The following is a 19522-nucleotide window of genomic DNA, read 5'->3' as shown; positions in this document are numbered from 1 at the left end:
TTACCACATGTACTGAACTATTGGAATGCAGTTTATAGTGTAGTATTACACTATTCCTGCTATGAGCATGTGGGACAGAAAACTCTGGTTCGGGGCAGCTAATCTGGAAGAAGAGTTGTGAAGTGGATATTGTCTTGTGAGCTGAGCCTGAGACCCAGGCCAAATATTGGAAGGTCGGGGGAATCACATTGCTCAGTCCTCCTGGTGCTATACTACAGGGTTCAAAGATCAGTTTAGTGCCCTGTGTATCTTGACCCTGAGATGGCCGTTTGATCCAGAGGTGAACTATTCTGTAAGTTTTTGTTTCTCGCATCTTTCCCTTTTCCCAATATTAAGTTCAGTTTACAACACACTTCTGTGTCAGTTTGCAAAATGCATGTGTGAATAATATGTGTGGCCGGTTCTTAAACACATTGAAAATTTCTCCTTACTAGCCAGAGTGTTCAGAAATGTCTACCCTCAGGCTGGATTGTGCTGCCCTCACAGTTCCTCCAATGTCTAGGATGCAGAATTATTCTAGCTTACTCTGACCCTTGTACTGAATATTTTCTTGCTTGATTGCCAGACTTTCCATGCCACTACATCCTGGAAAACATAGTATTTTGAATCCTTGCACATTCCCAGTTTGTTTTATTTCTTTAATTTTTTTGGGGGGGGGGAAGTCCATTGTTTATAAAGAGAAATATGTGTGTCTTACATGATGTACTAATGTCAGAATTATTGTGTCTGTCTCTATGGAAGAATTTAGCTGGATGATTCATAGACTTTTTGGCTTCTCTTGCTAATGTAAAAGGACATTGCTTTTTCATTCAAAAATGTGAAGAGGTTATTTTCCATCAAAAACTCAATATTTTGAGATGAAGCTTCTAATAGAAAGATGATGAACTAAAAGGACCTATACTTTAAGGACTGAAAGAAAGGCATTCTGGAGCAACTGGCAGCCAAATTAAAAACTTGCAGTTAAGTTGCCACATAACAGTATGAGAGCTGTCTTAGTGGAAAGCCAGTCTCAGAGGCCATCTGGGTACCTCTCACGAACCTCTCAGCTAGCTTCTCCCGTATTTTGTCTCTAGCATCAAATAATCAGAGAAATCAGCTTTGAACGTGGAAATTCCATTTTTGGTTATTAATAGCAATTAAATGATACCGTGTTCAAAGCCCTTCACATGCATATGTAAGGCAGGCCAGTTCTTTGTGGCCTGGTTTTCAATGAGATGGTCAAACCTGTTTCTGGATGAAATTGTTCCAAACTGCAGGTGGGGGCTCACATAGCCATGTGAGCATCCACACTAAAAAAAATCCTTCCACATAGATTAGGGCTGTCAAAGATCCAGAATCTCTCGACATACCCAGGATTCATCTGTAGGAAATGGCGTCCAGGGAAACCCGGGCATATGGCAACCTGGAAGTGTTGGGTTTTTGGGGCAAATTTCCTAAAAAAATAGCTCAAAAACTTCATTTTCTTTTGGGAGATTTTGCACACAAAAAAAAGAAAAAAAAAGCTCTACAATTTTTGTATCCAGATGCCAACTGTAACATAGATGACAAGGAAAATGGCTCTAGGCTAGCCTTTCCCCTCCCACAATGGTTTTCTGAGTGCAGGAATTTAGCGAGCGTTGTTTGGTCCTGCTCAAAGAGAATATAAGACTATGTTCTGTCTCCACTGCTGGAGGCAGCATGCCTCTGAATGCATGTTGCTGGGAATCTCCAGTGGGGAAAGTGCTCTTGTGCTCAGGTCCACCTTGTGGGCTTCCCATGAGCATCTGGTTGGCCACTGGGCGGACAGAGTCCTATACTAGATGTGGACCTTTGGCCCGGTCCAGCGGGGATCTTCTTGTGTTCTCAAAACATTCAATGGCATGATATCCCCTGCGTGACATGCTTCAGGCGTACCACCTTCTGTGAGAACGAAGCCTCGTATGTTTTTGTATGTTACGGAAAAGATATTTTAAAGCGATAAAGCGTGGGTGAGGGGGTGAGGAAATGGGCCGATAGGAAAGGGTTAAGAATCCCCCTCCTCACTCTACTCTTTGGCCAGAGTCCCCCTTCAAATTGTAACTTCAGCTGCTGCATTTTTTCAAAGCAAAAAAAGAGGAAAAGAGTTCTGAGGGGGAAAAGAATCACAGAACTACAGTGGTACCTCAGGTTACATACGCTTCAGGTTACATATGCTTCAGGTTACAGACTCTGCTAACCCAGAATAATGCTTCAGGTTAAGAACTTTGCTTCAGGTTGAGAACAGAAATCGTCCTCCAGTGGCGTGGCAGCAGCAGGAGGCCCCATTAGCTAAAGTGGTGCTTCAGGTTAAGAACAGTTTCAGGTTAAGAACGGACCTCCAGAACGAATTAAATACTTAACCTGAGGTACCACTGTATATGTAATTCCTCCATTAGCAATATTGCAAATCGTATCTTTGATTTTTCAGCGACATTAGTTCTTATACATATTTTATTTGTATTTTTATCACCCATGCTCGTAAAATCTTTCTCGGGCGCTTATTATCCCTTTTGTGCGTCCTCTGTGAGTAGACAATGTTGAAGAGGACTGACTAGAACTACAGCCTGTCGACAACTGTACTTTTGAATGTGATTCACGAGGGAACAAATTCATAATGATTTTGGAGGGTTTTTAAAACCTGTTTTGCATTGAAAAAAACTGGTATGTGCTTTAGGTTGGTTCCTTCCCCTCCACAGACCCTCACATCTTGTTAGGAAGTGAGTTATGTTCTCCTCTACTAGGGGGATTAATTTAATTGCAGGAGTAAATCACTGTGAAGGGTAGATTGTTTGAGGTCTTTGGTGACTTGTTCATTCAAGCAGTGCTGGAAATGAAACACACGCACACATACATACAATCCAAATTGGGGCGCATAGGATTTCAGCTTTAGCCTTATGGGAACCTAGGGGGACTTATTTCTGGGTAGAAATAGTTCACATGACAGAACACTGTTCCATGACAAAACACTTTGTTCCATGCTGCCTGTTCACCTACTCCATTCCTGTAGAAATTACTACTTGGAACGGGGAAATATCATTCATATTTGAGCATGGAATCACCTGATCCCTGTAAATGGGATCCTGCTTGAAAGTAGGGTTTGGATCGCAGGGTTTATATGCCTCCATGGAACATCTTTCAGAGCCTTCTGGAATTTTGCAAGTTTCTGCCTTATTTCTTCCTTGAACTTCCTTTCTTGGACTTGACTATACAGCTGCAAATAAAACGTTTTATGTTGTAAAGTGCAATATGTGACACTAGATGGCGACAGTGAGCTAAGGCAAATTCAATGCATTTTTCAAAACATTTTTTAGAAAAGCATTTTCACAGCGTTCTTTTAATATGTGTGTAGATTCCACCTTACTTTCCAAATCTCACTTGGAGCAGAGGTGGATGTAGGTGTGTAAGTCTAATCCGAATAGACCCTCTGTAAAACAACACTGGGAATGCATGGCCAAACTGAATAAGCCTCTGCTGTTCCCATGTACCACTTTAACCACGTAACCTGACCCTTTGCCAGATTAAGGATCTATAATGTACTGCATTCACATACCCATAGGAGGCCAGTGTTCTGGCTTCTCATCCAGCTGTGGCAGATTTATTCGCCATTTAGCATTTCAGTTAAAAGAAAAGTCTTTGCACAAGGAGCAAAACAATTAAACATCTGATGCAAAGCAGTTTCATTAGCGGTGCCCTTAAACCCTAGAGATACTCGAAGGCAATAGGGGAGAAAGCCATTCCTTTCCCCCTCGCAGGATTTAAATATCTCCAACCTGCTGTTCCGTCCTGGAGGGTAAGGGAAATCCCAGCCGCACTATTGCTAATTCCTCTCCCTCCTTTTTTTTCCGCTTCAAGCAAGTTTGCGCATGAAGGTATTGGCAGGAAGCCATGCTTTTTTATTTTTTATTCTAGTGTCGAAGAGGTGGCCTTTGCAGGTGTTACTCAGCTGGTGGAAACTTTTGCTTCAGGAGGTAGCCCTTTGACTTTCATGGCTCAAGATCTTTCCTGCTGGAATGCAGCTGTTTGTTATGGAAACTACAATGAATCTTCCTTAGATACTTCATGCAGTCCGTGGCCACAGAGACATTAGTGGGTTTAAACATTCATCAGAGGGCATGTGCAGTGGTTTACTATTTTGAACATTCTTGACACAAAGCCAGCAATATTAATTCAAAGGCCTTTATAGCACACCCTTCCCCCTATGGGACCAGGGCTTGTTACATGCAGCTCAACACAATTAAGCCATAACTTCCTCCATCCCCAAAGGTTGTGCAAAAAAAGTGCACCTTGACCTGACATCAGAATGTATACAGTGGACGTTCAGGTTGCGGGAGGCACGTTTACAACCCTCAGCATTCGCAACCTGCAGTGCTGTGTCTGTGCACGCGCGGGTCGCGATTTGGCGCTTCTGCGCATGCGCAAAGCCTGATTTAGTGGTTCTGCACATGCGCGAGCGCCGAAACCCAGAGGTGACCTGTTCCGATACTTCCAGGTTTGGTGCGGTGCGCAACCCGAAAACACACAACCTGAAGCGTCTGTAATCCAAGGTATGACTGTACAGCGACAAAGTGCACCTAGGAGGGGAGGGCTTTCCAAAATTTGGGGACCTCCAAATTCTGTCTCTCTCTTACACCCCCCACCCTTACCTTCATATATGTTGTGGGCCTAAGGACTGTGATGCAAGTCCCTGCCTGTCACTAATGTCATTGGGGTGGGATTCATGAGCATCCCTGCCATACCCAGAATTCTGGATCAAGGCATTTGGCTGCATGACTGAAACATCTTATTCCTTGCTCATGAGTATTGATTCCAGAAAGGTTATGTACAAGGGTTTTTTTAGGGTAGGGTCCCTCAGGGTACAGCCCTTTGAGAGGTGTGCAATCTACCATTGGTTCCTGACTCTATATGTTTGCACAGGTAAGTAATCCTACTGGCTTTAAAGGGATTGCTCGTGGTGCATTTGGTGATCCAAAGCACACACACGCTGTGGCAAAGAATGAATGGTTACTCTGCTTAAGGCTAGCAATTAAAAGTCCTGTATCCATTTCTAGAAATATAAAGTGAAGCTGTGTCATTATTTCTGGTGAAGCCCAGTTTGCTTCCTTCTCCCAAGAATATGTTTCAGAAATGTTGGGCCCTTGCCATCAAACCACAGACCGCTCTTTGGTGTGCACTGGATTTTGGATGGCTGTCAAAACTCACTGAAAAACAAGTGCTATTTCTTTTCCTGTGCCTAGTATTTAACGGGAAATCAGGAGGCTACATTTCCAATCACTTGTTAAATCAACCCAGATGTGAACGGAGCACTAGGCTAAGAGGAGAAGAGGGTAGAATAGGGTAGGAAATGTAGAACTAGTGATAAAACGTGAATAAATAGTGACCTTCATATGATTTCAAGTCAAAGAAGAAGACGGGGGGCACGTTTCCTAAAGTTTGTATGTGAATAATTTTATGGGATTTAAAAAAAGTTCCTTTTGTGTCCAAACCAGAGAGTAATTGGAAATTTTTTTTCTTCCTTAATTCATTTGTCAGTTCATTTCTTCCCACTGCCTTATGCTGCTTTAGAGTATGTGGAATTAGCTGTTTAAATTCCTGTTTAAAGTAAAAATAATTCCTGTTTAAAGTGAAATTAAAAGCCACTTTCTTAGGCCACTAAGTGTGGTCATATCCAGTGTTTGTTCTACTCAGAATAGACCCATTGAAATTAATGGGCATCACTAATTTCCATGGGTCTACTCTGGGTGAAAGTTAATTCGGCTACAACCCAATATTTTGAATATCTCCCACTAAACTAAGGATGCCAGAATGGAAGGTGTTGTTTATATAAGCGCTTCCAACTGGGATTTTATTCTGCACTTGGATTCATTAAACCTTCCTAGAATAGTGGAATAGAACTAGGTGGGGAGAGGGTTCATGGTCAAGAAATTATGGACTTGTAATTATGTTAGGTTCCAGTTACAAGTAACATATGATGCACCAGCTTTTTTTATCTGCTTTAAAAAACACACACAAATAAACGAAAATAAGCAATTGTTGCTGACTGATGCACTGAAATTATCATTGCCCCAAGCATTTTTACTACATACTGCATGTTCAGTATATTGACTGTCATGTTAGAAATATGAATGCAACTAGATCAGTGTGCCTCTTACAGTGCTTTGACTATAAAGCACTTATATATTTACATATGTAACAGACTATTTACCACACACATCTACGCCTTTTGATATATGGTAGATCTCTCTTTACACGCAGCAGGACAAATGAGACAGCCAGATTACCAAGGAGTTGCCTGCACGTCACAGTAAGCTACCAATTGCTAAATCACCATCTATATCTACATCGAAGCCACCTCAGTGCCAGAAGGAAGATGTTCTCTCCCAGGAGTGGAGAACATCTGGACAACGTATGTTGCTGGACTACAGTTCCCATCATCCCTGACAGTTGGCCAGACTGTCTGGGGCTTATGGGAGCTCAGGGTCTAGTAACAACCGGAGGGACATAGGTTCTTCAGCCCTGATCTATCTCTCCTTATCCATGTTTACTGGGACCTCCAGTCCCAACAGATGTTGCCTTGGTGCAGGGCTTGCCCACCTTTCTGGGGTCAGTGGACACATTTGGAATTTTGAGAAAGTGCCATGGACTTCCGTAACAAAATGACCACTAGGCTTGCTGACAGAGAGAAGCTCTTTGCACATCTCTGTTTGGTACAGCAGGGAGGGAAGGATGCCCAGCCCTAACATCCACTGAAATGTGGGCAGGGTTAAGGGATGTTTTAGATGTCTGAAAGGCTGAGCCAGTACAGTCAGAATCTGAGCATTGTTCATGCATTGTGGAGTTTTGAGAGGATATTTCTTTCGACTTTTTGCTGGTGCTATAAGAGCTACTGGCAGACACATTGGCACCCATGCACACCACATTGTCAACCCCTGCCTTAGTGCAACCACCAGCAGGTTTGGGTCATATAATACAGTACTTCTTGGGAGCTAAAACAAATCAGACATTCATGAATGTTCGCACTGGACTTGTTGTTCACTTAACATTTCTGTAACTTATATAGAAAATCAACAGATTTTCTGCTATTCTGTCAACGCAAACAATTGCTCCACTTTGGTTATTTCTCCCCTTCTTTGCTGGCAGGAAGCACTAGGCTGGCCTCTTAGTTTAATTAGATGTAATAATGAAGTAGAGATGGGAGGATGAGCAGAGATAACATAAATGGAGGTGGCGAGGGGTGGGAATTGGATTACAGAAAGGGCCGTCTTGAATATTATATTTGTTGCCCCTCTCAAATGTAGTGCTTGGGACACAGCCTAATGAGGTGCTCACTTTGTCCCTGATAAGGGGATCTGTACCTTCTTGAGCAGGCTTTTGCTCATCAGATAACTCAAGCTGAAAATGGCCTTGGCAGTCAATCTGCATACTTTTAAAACCAGATTATGGTAAGGAACATAAACAACCATAGAGTCAAGGGCGTAGATTATTCTGTCTCTTTCTGGGGAAACTAAAGAAAAGTCAGCAACGAACTCCAGTCTGGTATGAATTTATGATATCTAACTGCTGGGGGAAAAACATGTGCTGGTTTGAAATAAACTTTCTTTCCACAAACATTTAATTTAGCATTTTTTGTCTTTTCAGGGATCTACAATGAGTTTCTGGTTAGTGGAGGGAGAAAGTGGTAGATCATGGAATCCTATTAGTTTCGATATTGTTTCCCTTTATTTCTGTAGCTTTCTATTCAGATTGGTCATGTCTGTTAAGCAACCCACCACCCATTCCAGCACCCATTTGTAATGTGTATCTCAGGAAGTTTCTTCACATATTTGAGAAATTTCCTTTTATTTCACTCTTAATTGTCTAAGAACTGTCTTGGTGACCCCATGAGATTGTCACTCTCACCTTTATGAGTGCCATGGAAAGATCATGGAGATGGGGTGGTCAGATCCTGTGGAAGAATGGGAGAAGCTTGGGGAATGAGAGCTTGATGCACAGGTCCTAGTGGGATGAGGGGAGTGAAATTGGGACCCCAATAGATGTTCGAGTCAGGCAAGAAGCCTGGTGGTTTAGGGGATGCAAAGACCTTGGAGATGGCGCAGCCTCTGACACATATCTCTTCCCGTGGCACCTTCCTCCTGCCAGTGAGGAGACTCCTCCTTTGTAGCAGGTGACTTGAAGTAAATCAGATACTGAGCTGCTGATGAAACTGCCTCTGTCTCCCAGGACACCTCAAAGACCCCACACACTTGAAGGAGTGCCCAGTTCCTTGCCTACTTTTGAGACTCTGGCCACTTGTTGCACTAAGAGCTATGGCCGCCCTGCCCTTCAAAAGAGAGGTGCAGGGACCATGTCACTTGCTGGATCAATGTCTTAGCTTGAGTTTAGCCATGCGCCAATACCTCTTTACACATGTTCCTTTGTGCAACCTGAACTTTTCCTGTGCACTGATTTGATTTGTGCATTAAAACCTTTGACAGAAACTGAATCCGTAGTTCAAGTTCTTTGCCTACCAATGAGGGCCAGGACACTTGGAACTGCCACAGAATGACTTTAAAAAAACTTACTGATCCATTTCCATGTTAGAATCCGTTTCCATGTTTCCATGTTAGAATCTCGCTTATAGTAGCAGTCCTCCCTTTATTCTTTTCTTTACACCCCAACAGATGCTTCTTCCTGGGGAGTCATACACATTAGTTGTTGAGGTAATCAGACCTGGATAAGCCTTTCTTACTTACTTCATGTGGAATTCCAACTTACCGCATCTACATTCATGTTGTAGAGGTGGCAAAAGTTTTAACAACCCCAAATTGCAACACTTAGAATAAAAATCTAGCTTGCTTGGCCTTTCAGATACAACAAAGTCCAGTCTATGTGCCTCAGTTATTGGAAACTGGCCAATCCAAGGAGATGTCACAATTCCTTGTGGGTAAGGAGAAGTTACCTACAGAATTGTTGGAAATCAAACCTGGTTTCAGCAGCGATCATGTCATAGGGGAGGGAAAATGCATTTTAGAAACCTCATTGCCACAGTTAGCTGAAAAGCTCAGGCCGCTTCAGAAGAATGGGGAATAAAATATAATAATAATTCCAGTGCTGTATACAATTGGGAGCGAAGCGTAACATAGTTTGAAAGACAAAACCTTTCACCCTGTGTACATTTTTAAAGTGTGTCTCTCTGCTGTAACACAAGTGGAGCTGAAGCTGCACACAGCAACAGAGGGGGATGACAAAGGCTTGTCAAATGTTGGAAGCACCAATAAGAGCAGGAAGTCCCCAGTCAGCAGAGGTGTTAAGAGCATCAGCTGAATTGAGGGAGACATCTAGCAGCAGGAAGAATATATATTGCCCCCAAAATTGTGCATATGAAGCCCATCAATTCTGGTCGGGTTGTGAGACTCTTAAGATCATTTTAGTCACTTTATTTCTTTGTAACTCTTCCATTTTGGGGTAACTACTTAGCAATGCTCTGTTTGCATTGTTAATAGGTCATGTTTTGAGAGCACAGCATCTCATAAGTATTAGGCATATGTTAACAAAAGGAATAAGAAGCACAGACATACTCATCATCTCATATTACTAGCTAAAGAGGTACCCATAGAGCTAAGAAAAGAGTTTGTGTAGAAGGACTGCTGTTAACGTGTAGTTTTTATCATGTTAGTCATGTTCAACGGAATCCATTTTTCCCCAGTGGATTAATATTTTCAAAGACAATCCAAAGGTTTCTGATTCATAGATTTTTGTGTCAGCAGAGACCAGCCAAAGTTCTCCGATTTAGAGAATTTCTCGTCTGCAAAGGGTCAGCTGCCTCATTTTGGGAAGGAGAACACTTTTGGCCAAAAGATCATTCTGAGAATATCAAATGAGGCAATAGGAAAAAGAATAGGGAGGAAAAGCAGAATAGGGAGGTTCTTACATGAGCTGCTTCCTGCGTAAAAACTGCCCTTATCTGGAGCTCAGTGTGATGACTGGTGTGTGGTTACATTTGGTAGGTGCATCATGTGCTCATTTAGAAAAGTGAAGATGGTGCCTCTATGGAGTTGGCTACAGTGATTGGCAGAGACATTTTCATAACTACAAGCCTTGGCAGAGGGGGTGTTAGCCAGCTACCTGACTTGGCTAGGAGATTCATTAACCTGTGACCCCAAAATTCAGGATATCCCCCCCCAACTGATGCCAAAGTTTTGTGCTATTTTTGTGCTGCCAACCGAACAAGGTTGGGTTTTGGGGTGTTCTTATCGTCCCCGGTTTGAGTGTCAGTTACTCAGTTTCGGGGTTGGGGTGGCACAAAACATAGGGTTCACAGCACAACACGGCACTAAACTAGCACAAAACTTTGTTATGAGTTTGGGAGGGGATCCTGAATTTTGGGGTCACAGGTTAATGAAGCTTTGGATAGGTAGTCTGCAGGTGAACAGTGTGTGTACCTTCTGTGCATCAACACAGGATCTTGCTGAATTAGAGAATGTTGGGCTACAGCTGGGAAGTGAATGTGTTAGAATTAAGAGCCCCAGCACACCATAGCAGGATTCCCTCTACTCTATTGTTGTATAAGCTCCCTCATACCTGTTTACTTGGCAGGTAGGGGATCAAAGCAGTATGGGTAGGTGGGAAACGTAATTCCAGACACAAAACATCCCACTGACTGCACTAGACCTGGATTTGAAAGTTCATTGAGATTGTGCTTCCATGCTGCAGAGTTCACAGGTCTCTCTGTCTCCTGCACCTCCATACTGCAAAAAGGAAGTTTCATCCTCCCTCTGTTGCTGCAGATTTCCAAGTTTGCACCCAGTGCAAAGTTCTCTATCTCTGTCCCAGCACATGGTTTTAAAACAGCATACTCTTGGGGTGATAGCCTAACGTTGAGATTCACAAAATAATTCCCTGAGTCGTTTGTTTGTTCGAGCAGGTATTCAGAAATGCTCCTCTGCCGTCACGTGATATCCTCCTCGCCTCTGTCAAAAGGTGCTCAGGAGCTTAGCCAATCCTTAAGCACCTTCCTGTTATTTCAGACAAGTCCAGTTGTTGGCTTTGGAATGCTACCTTCACAATTCACGTGTACCTTCACGTCCTGGATACTTTGAGAGCAGCCTCACGCTCCTGAAACAGATCCGTTCTATAGAGGAAGCAGTTAACGTTTGACGAAAAGTGGTGAAACAAAAGTGACGGCTGCCTTTTCTTTCCCTCTCTGGAAGAGCTTCTTGAATGCAGTCCAAAGAAAATAACGTGCTTGGCTCATTGAATGTAGCCTTAAGCCCTCATAGTAAAACTTTGAGACCTGGCAGGCACAACAGAGTCCTCCTTTGCTCTTGCTTCCTCTGCTTGATTTCAGACTGCAACACTTCGTGCAATTTTTTTTTTAAGCAAGCTTTAATTAATTAGCATCAGTTAACCTGTAATTCCAGGTTGGAAGCAGCAGCACTGAGCCATGCTGACTGTGCATGCAGGAGTTGTCTCTCTCTTCTCCTTAGTCTTAAAGGGCAGGTGGCCCTTTAAATAGGGTGAAATGAAAGGATCGTGTGCTCAGTCAGTGTGTTGCAGTGCTATACTTACAGGCCAAAAACCAATAGTTCCTTCTGCCAATCTTATCTTTAAATAGACAGGGCAGGTACTTGGGATGCCATGTCAATGATGGGCAGCCAAGGGTGAGAAGCAGCGCAGGTAAATGAAGCAAGAGATGAGTAATCACCCCACGGAATTATTATTTCCAAGGGAGACTTAATCCTCCAAATGGTAGGCAGAAAGTCCTAGCAAAATATCAATTAGAGCTTGCTCACTTAGCTCGGAAATGACTTTGCCAAAATGCACCCTCGGATTTCAAGCACTGAAGAATACACTACTCAAGAGAACACACCAAACTGATTGCGGCATCTGATTTTTAAAAGGCAGCTCTTCTAGGCAGCAGCAAAACAAATATTTCAGTTTTGCTTTCCAAATGGACCATGTGGTTCCTTCTGTATGCTCTCTGTGAAGAGGTGTAGGCTCAGGTAACATAATACAACGCAAATATTAGATGGCAGTTTGTTAAAACCTTGTTTGCTCTCATAGATTGCCCTATACAGGATCAAGCTGTTATTATTAATGTGTGGTTTATGCAGCCAGCATAACTCCCTCAGAGCCTCAGGTTATAGCCGCATGTAGCCTGGATCTCTGGATGCCTTAAGGCTACTACTTAATTTGTTTGCTTTCTGTCTGATGCTGTAGCAGAATTTGGACATACTCAATTGTTGGGAGCTGCCAGGTCTAAACTAGAAAGCCGTGGGCCTGTTCATAGCTACTGTGCGTGGTTAGCTTTCAGGGCTTCAGCTTTGAGCAAATCCCCTAGACGGTAAAGGGCTGAGGTTCTGGACCGACTCTGTGTACTCAGGCTAGATGTTGACTCTTCTCAAGAGGACGGACTATAAAAGACTTCTTCTTTAAGGTGGAATTTTGGCTGATCAGCCACCATCTCTCTGGCAGGTTCCAACTTGACTGTTGTCAATGGATCAGTTTAAACAACAGCCCCCTTCCCCAAATACACATTCTCATACACTTTGTGTGTGGGGTATTTCCGGTACCAAAATGCTTCCTACATGATAAAAGTCCTGGAATATGTGGAATTGAAACAAAAGCTAAAATAATTATAAAAAGGAAGAAGTGTCACCACCATGTTTCAGTGGGGAGCCCCTTGAAGCTGCAAATGAGGCAGGTTGATGCATGTTGCATACCTGGCAGTTCTTTATGTTGGGATGTAGACCTGCACGTACCTGTTCCTGCTATGTAGTCTTCAGGCGTACTTATGATTTCTCCCCGCCACCACTCCCCAGTACTGCAGTTCCTTCACAGACCCCCACGCCCGATGGCAACTACAGAAAATGAATGGTTCACCAAGGCTTCCATTCCAGAGATCTCTCCATAAGTGGAGAAATGTTCACGCCACACATTGTCGGGGCTTAAGAAAGACGTGTTGAGACTACCGGGTGATGCACTGCCAGAAGATGGTTTAATGAAATGTAAAACAGTGACATTTGGAGCCCTTGCATTATAGAAGACAGGGTATACTTATGTAGTTTCCCTTGTTAGAATGATGCATGAAGCGTTACGTCGTATAGATTATTATTTTTTTTATGACATGTTTTATGGTGGTCGCATGACCAGCGGCAACAAATGAAAGGAATCATCGAGAGTTGAAACAGAGGTTAGTTTAAAGTTTTTGGAACTATTCTGGCAGGAGGCGAAGGGTTCTTAAGCTTCTTTCTGTGATTTGTCTGGGTTAAATGAACTCTTGGGATAAGAGGCATCTCTTCACAAGACAAGCTGTACAATAGGGCCCCAGTGGAGACGACCCATAATAATAGAATGCTGGATTTTTTTTAAAAAAAAAGTTCACCAGTGAAAACTCTAAGCAGGATTGGTCATATTTGGTCATTCTGTGCCTAGTATAGAATTGGGAGTATTTCACATTTGACATTTTTCTTAGGCTCAGGGTCAAGCTATACTTTACAAATACGTGTAATGTACAACATCATTTCTCGTTGTGCGTGTTTAATTGCAGCTGAGTTATGAGCCCAATTTGTCATCAGGATTGCAGGACACAGAGAGCAGAAATTTATCCCTTTCTTCCCCAGCTATGAACACCACCCACAAGCATGGCTACAAAGCTTTTTAAAACAAACAAACAAAAAAAACCTTTCCTTTGCTTCAGTTTATGGGATTTGTCAATAATAGCCATAAGGCCAGATAAAACAGCAGAGTGATAATATGCATTAAAGAGGTTGGGTAAAAATTATTAATTATTAACCAAACAAACATGGATCATAAAAATGCATATTCTGGGACATCATTTGTGAATGATAGATATCCATTTTTAATGGCTGATGGTGTTAATTAAAAATTTAAATTGAAATATCTCTTTAAACAAAACCTGGCTTTTAATTGTGTGGAACTATTTTGTGCTGCAGCAACATCCAACTTTTTTACACTTAAAAAGTACCCTGCAGTTTTGTGTAAACAATGCTTTGCTGAAATGTATCTATTGTTTAAGAATACATCTGTGTTTTTCCAGATGAAGTCAGCCAAGTGTTTTCAAATCTGTTTGCAACATGTTGTTATTTGGAGCAATACACAGTTGACATAGTTGTCCGGGAGATATTTGCAACTGCTGTGGCAAGTCAATTGGTCAGGGTGCTTAAGAAAATGTGTCTTCTGAAACAATTGCATCCCTCTGTCTTCCTTTGTCAGTTCTGTGCTCTGCTTGAACATAACAGGTCCTACTTTCCCACTGAAATAAGTTTCCTATGATGCAATCCTTCACTCTTTGAGATTTGACAACATGAAAGACAACTTATCTATTTTCCTATATTTTCTTCCTCCAAGATAGAATGGAGCTGGATTGAATAGCTCATAAACTGCTGAAAACGCAGGAAATGAGCTCCCTGTATAGCTTTTAAAATAGATAACCCATGTGCCCTGTGTATAACCTCTTTTGAATCCCATATCTGTGTTTAGCTTTTGAAATAAGTGATCCACAGAAGTGATAGTCAAGTTTTAGAGGGCTGCTCTGGTGCCCACTACCTCCCAGTACTTTTTCAACCCTTTCTATTCTGATCCAGCTGTTTGCTTAATCCACTATGAGCTAAAAGTTTATACCATTCAAGGATCACCTGGCCGACAGAGATGTGAAGGAAGTGACACGCTAGGTAGGAAGCAGTGAAGCCCTCTTGTGTTGTCAGCAAAGCAACATATAGCCTAATAGGGTCTTTCTGGCATATCTATGCCATTAAAAAAATTCTCTGTGAGTGGACATCAAAATGTGATTCAATATAAGCCGTTGTGAGTGGCGCACACAGAGGCAAAAAAACCTCCTAGCTTCACATATAAGCTAATGAAGTCTGTGCTGATGGTGACTGACCGGGAAAGGGATTTTGGATTCAAGGTGAATAGGTCAATGAAAATGTCAACCCAGCTGTGAAAAAGGTGAATTCCATCTTAGGAATCTTTAGGAAAGGGACTGGACATTGCTGATATCATAATGCTGTTATACAAAACTATGGTGTACTTAGAATACTATTGTCATGTTCTGGTCTGGTGCCGTATCCCATGGAGAAGGCCGGTGAGGTTAGAAATTGCAGGACCACAAATAGTAAACAACTTGCTCCAACAAAGGTTGAGGGCCGCCCGAGCCACTTTAAGCTCTTGCTCTCAGACTACCTCTCTCAGGCATTTCTGCTAACCTTAGATTCCTAAAGGGCCAACCCTCTGTCCTGAAGACTGGTGCTCCTCCATTGTATACCTTCCCAGCTGGTGTGCTGCCAGACAGTGAGGTCCTATGCAAGGTTCCTTAGTCCAAAGGGGAGAGTCCAGAATCTGGCCTTAAAGATATGTGAGGCTTAGTGGTCTCTTGATATCCAGCAGCAAGCTCTGGAGTCCTGTACCTGGTCTAGTTCCTTAGCAGGAGACTCTTCAGCCTCAGAGCCTTGATTGTTTCTGATGGGGAGCTAGATCTGTAGCTGATACTTTTCAAGTTCCATCCTCTTCTTTTGCATGTAGTTTTCATTACATAAGATACTGCTCAGTTTCACAGTACCTTAAAGGCTTTCTGAAGTGGGATTTCCTGTGTCCCTTGAAGTAATGAGTGAAAATATCTTCTATGGACCTTCTTTGTTGAGTAGTATATGTGAGTTTTTGTTTTGTTCGTTGGTTTAAGCATATGGTGGAGGAAAAATCTCTAAAATTTTGGCTTACATGTTTCAAACCCTTATACATCTTTGTTTTGGTCAAAGTAGCAGTGATAGTTTTTCTTATTTTCAACGGAGCCTCATCAATACAACACTTTTGTTCTTCATCACTGTCAACAAGACAAGGAGAATTCAATCTCATGTTCTTTGTTGTTATGTTCCGTTGAATGTGAAAGCGCATTGTACAAATGGTTCACGGTATTGCCTGTTTAGCAGATGTTATGGAAAGAACCCCTGTGAGAAATGGGTTTTGGTGTGACAAGTTTAAATGACTTTTTGTGGGGGTGAGAGTTCTGCATCATCTGGATGTCGCATTAAAAAGGTGTTTCTATTCTCCTCAGGTATCAGCAGGTTCCATTGTGCAGTTTGAGAAAGAAAATTTCTCCTTGTCGGCAAAAATAGAGGAAAAACCTCTCCCTCAAGGAAATAAGCATCTGCTACAGTGGGCCCAAAAGGAATATGGGGCAGTAACATCTTTCACTGAACTCAAAATATCCAGGAATGTTTACATCAAAGTGGGTGAAGGTAAGTGTCTCCAAACTAGTAAGATTGTACATGGGGAATTGAATTGCAATCCTGTCCGTTTTTGGGAAAGCATTCCCCCATACACAATCCTTCTTCATGTCACAGTGGCTGTAGACTCATTATTTGGATATTAGGACTGATCCTAGCGTCTTCCTTCCAATTTGCAATTTGTGACCACCAAGGCAGATTTCACCTTGAGCAATTCATACTAAAGGTATTATTAGTGTGATGTCAGTCTTCAGTTAGCTACCATATTGCATTGTTGCCTGCACTTTTCTGCCTGTTCAGGTCAGCTGGTCTTTCCCTTTTATTTGTCTACTCTCACATTTATTCTGGAGCTTCTTCTGATTCGCCATTGCTCCTTCTGTCTTCCTACCAAAGCTCTGTTGCACAGAAGGATTTCACAAAGCATTAATTAGTTAACAATAGTTTGAAATCCACTACAATTAACTTATTGTTTCAGTTTCAGAGCTGAAACTTTATCTCCTTTCAACATTTGGTAGCTCCTGGACAGTAATCCCTTTGGTTCTCCATTATCCTAGACTTAAACCTTTTCAAAAAAGAGTTCCAGCTGGGAAGAAATCTTACCGCTGATGTATAGCCCTTGGCAATAATAATTTATTAAGGAAAGCTGATACATGATGCATGGTTCTGATATATTCATAAAGAGTGTCCTCACATTGTCAAGCCAAAAGCACTCAAGATTGCTCCAACTTTGGATCGTGTTGGCTGGGAATCTGATAGTAACACCTAATTTGTACAGAATGAAGCAAAACACTCTCATCCCTATTAAGACAGAGGTGTGACCCAAAGAAACTAGTAGGGTTCAGTATACAGGTCTTGGTTGCAGGGAAGCAAGTTGGCAGCATACATAGAAGACAGAAGTATCTATTACTGTATTTACATTACAAAATTCTAGTGCATTCTCTGGCAATTGTTCCTCCTACTGTCCTCCTATCCAAATCAGATACCATGCTATTTACCATTCCTTACATACTATGATAGGAACTTCAATTCAGTGCAATAAAGAAAGCCATTTAGCTCAGTCTTGTCTATGCTGATAGGCAGTAGCTCTCCAGTGTTTCCCAGCCCTACCTGGAGGTACCAGGGATTGGACTTGGGACATTTTAGATATAGAACATGTGGTTTACCTAGAGTTGCCATATTTCAAAAAGTGGAAATCCAGTCACAAAAGTTGTTGAGATTTTCCCGGACATGATTTACACCCGGACACTGTTTCTGATGGCCGAATCCCAGCTATGTCCAGGAAATTATGGACGTTTGGCAACCCTAGATTTACCACTGAGCTATGAGTCTGCCCTGCAGGTTGGCTAAACGGTATGGAAGTTAGAAAATATCGGCAATATTTGATCTCAAAGAGTTTAAATGAACAATTGAAAGAAACTGAAATGCTGTCGAGACCCTTGCTTGCTGTTGATGGTATCAGAAGAGATTGCCAAAACACGTAACACAAATGCAATAGCTCTTTCTTGTTTTTAATGATTCACCTTAGAACCTGTGTTCCTCTTCCTGGAGAACTCGTTGGCAAGGCATTTCTCAGTTTAACAATAATGACGTTACTAGTACTGGCGAATTACATTTGCATGGCGTCTTTATGTACATTAGTTTGAGTTCAACATGGTCAACCTTGGGATCACTTTCCCTCATTTGTGTGGGAGGAGTTGGCAGAATCGCGACTGCTTTTGCATCCCATCTGGCAGGGTACTTAACAGATGTTTGAGGAGTGCTCCGTCAAGCTGCGCAAATAGATTTCATCTCTCATAGTTCACATAGAAGGATCCTCTAGAGAAGAAGGCAAAGTGAGCATTCAGATACCGCTTAGTATGGAAAGGGATGGGGGGGGGACACCCCCTGCCATTAATGCCTTTATTATACATATCTATGATGCAACTACACTTGGGAATACTGTGTACAGATCTGTTCGCTGAGCCTAATAAATAAATGAATTGTGAAGCTGGAAAAGGTGCAGAGAAAGGCAACCAATCTGATCCAGCAGCTGGAACAATTTCCCTAGAGAAAGGATTGTAATGTTTGAGGCTTTTTGCTTATTTTAAAGAAAAGGTGGTGACATGATAGAATTGTATAGAATTGTGCGTGTTGTAGAGAAAGTGGATAGAGGGAAGTTTACAGCCAGTCATTCATCATGATAATATTTTACTATAGGTTGCGGTTTTTTTAATAGTTAGGTGTAAAAAAACAACAACCCACAACTGCACCATGTTTAACTCAGATTCTGCACCAGGAAACACAGAATTTTGTAACTGACATATATTATTCAAAAATTCATGTCACAATTTTTGTTTGTGAAAGTATCACTTCTAAAGTAAAAAAAAAAGTGAATGAAATGAAATGCTGAAACTGAAAGTATCAAGAAATAAACTCCTCTCGCACTGTACCGTACTTTTCGCTCCATTGGACGCAGTTTTTCCCCTCCAAAAACTGAGGGGAAATGTGTGTGCGTCCTATGGAGCGAATGCAGGCTTGTGCCATAGCTGCGCGCAACCCCTCCGGCAGGGCGTCTTTAGCCATGCACAGCCTCTCCCGGCAGGGAGAGATTGCGCAGGGCTGAAGAGGAAGCCAAAGCAGCCAGTGGGATCCATTCCGCCTGCTGCCTTGGCTTGTTCCATAGCCGCGCACAACCCCTCCGGCAGGGAGAGGCTGCACGGGGCTATGGCTTCTTTAGCTCCACGCAGCCTCTCCCGGCAGGGAGGGATTGCGCAGGGCTAAAGAGGAAGCCAAAACAGCCAGCGCGATCCATCCCGCTCGCTGCCTTGGCTTGTGCCATAGCCGCGCACAACCCATCCGGCAGGGAGAGGTTGTGCGCAGCCTGTACGCTGTTCTTTGGGGCTGGGGGGGGGGATATTTTTTTTATTGATTTCCCCGTCTAAAAACTAGGTGCACCCTATAGTCCGGTGCGCCCAATGTAGCGAAAAATACGGTAATTATCACTGTTTTAGAAACTTGCCTTGGGACATGAACAATAAAACAAAATTTGAGATGCAAGTAGAATTGCATGCCTTGTCAAAACACTGCTTTTACGAGGGTTTTACAGACAGCTTTTGAACATTACTGCAATTTATTATAATTTATTAACATCGTAGAGGGTTATCAGCTGTGCACAAAAGTACACGAAGGGCTTAGAATGTGGTTCTGACCACAGAACAGCTACTTGAGACTCTCACAGAACACTTATAATGAAGAATGGGGAGATGTGGAGCAAAAGGGATGGGGGGCAGGTTTGGGTTTGGGTTTGGGGTTTTTGTGGGGGGGGG

General features: G+C 42.4%; 1 protein-coding gene across 2 annotated transcripts in view; it reads left to right on the top strand.

The window, feature by feature from the left end:
* Positions 1-19522, top strand: part of TGFBR3 (transforming growth factor beta receptor 3) — a 146721-nt gene that overhangs the window by 81100 nt on the left and 46099 nt on the right. For both annotated transcript variants that reach the window (XR_013987217.1, XM_081008608.1), the window contains exon 5: positions 16046-16229. Coding sequence is in view for 1 of the 2 variants with exons in the window: in XM_081008608.1 (XP_080864734.1) it covers positions 16046-16229 (184 nt within the window). In the remaining variant the exon portion in view is untranslated. The remainder of the gene's footprint in view (positions 1-16045; positions 16230-19522) is intronic.

This window comes from Podarcis pityusensis (assembly GCF_964106645.2).
Source record: "Podarcis pityusensis genome assembly, chromosome: 6".
NCBI classification, from domain to species: Eukaryota; Metazoa; Chordata; class Lepidosauria; order Squamata; family Lacertidae; genus Podarcis; species Podarcis pityusensis.
Note: the sequence above shows the minus strand (reverse complement) of the source record. Positions and strands in the feature narration are given on the sequence as shown.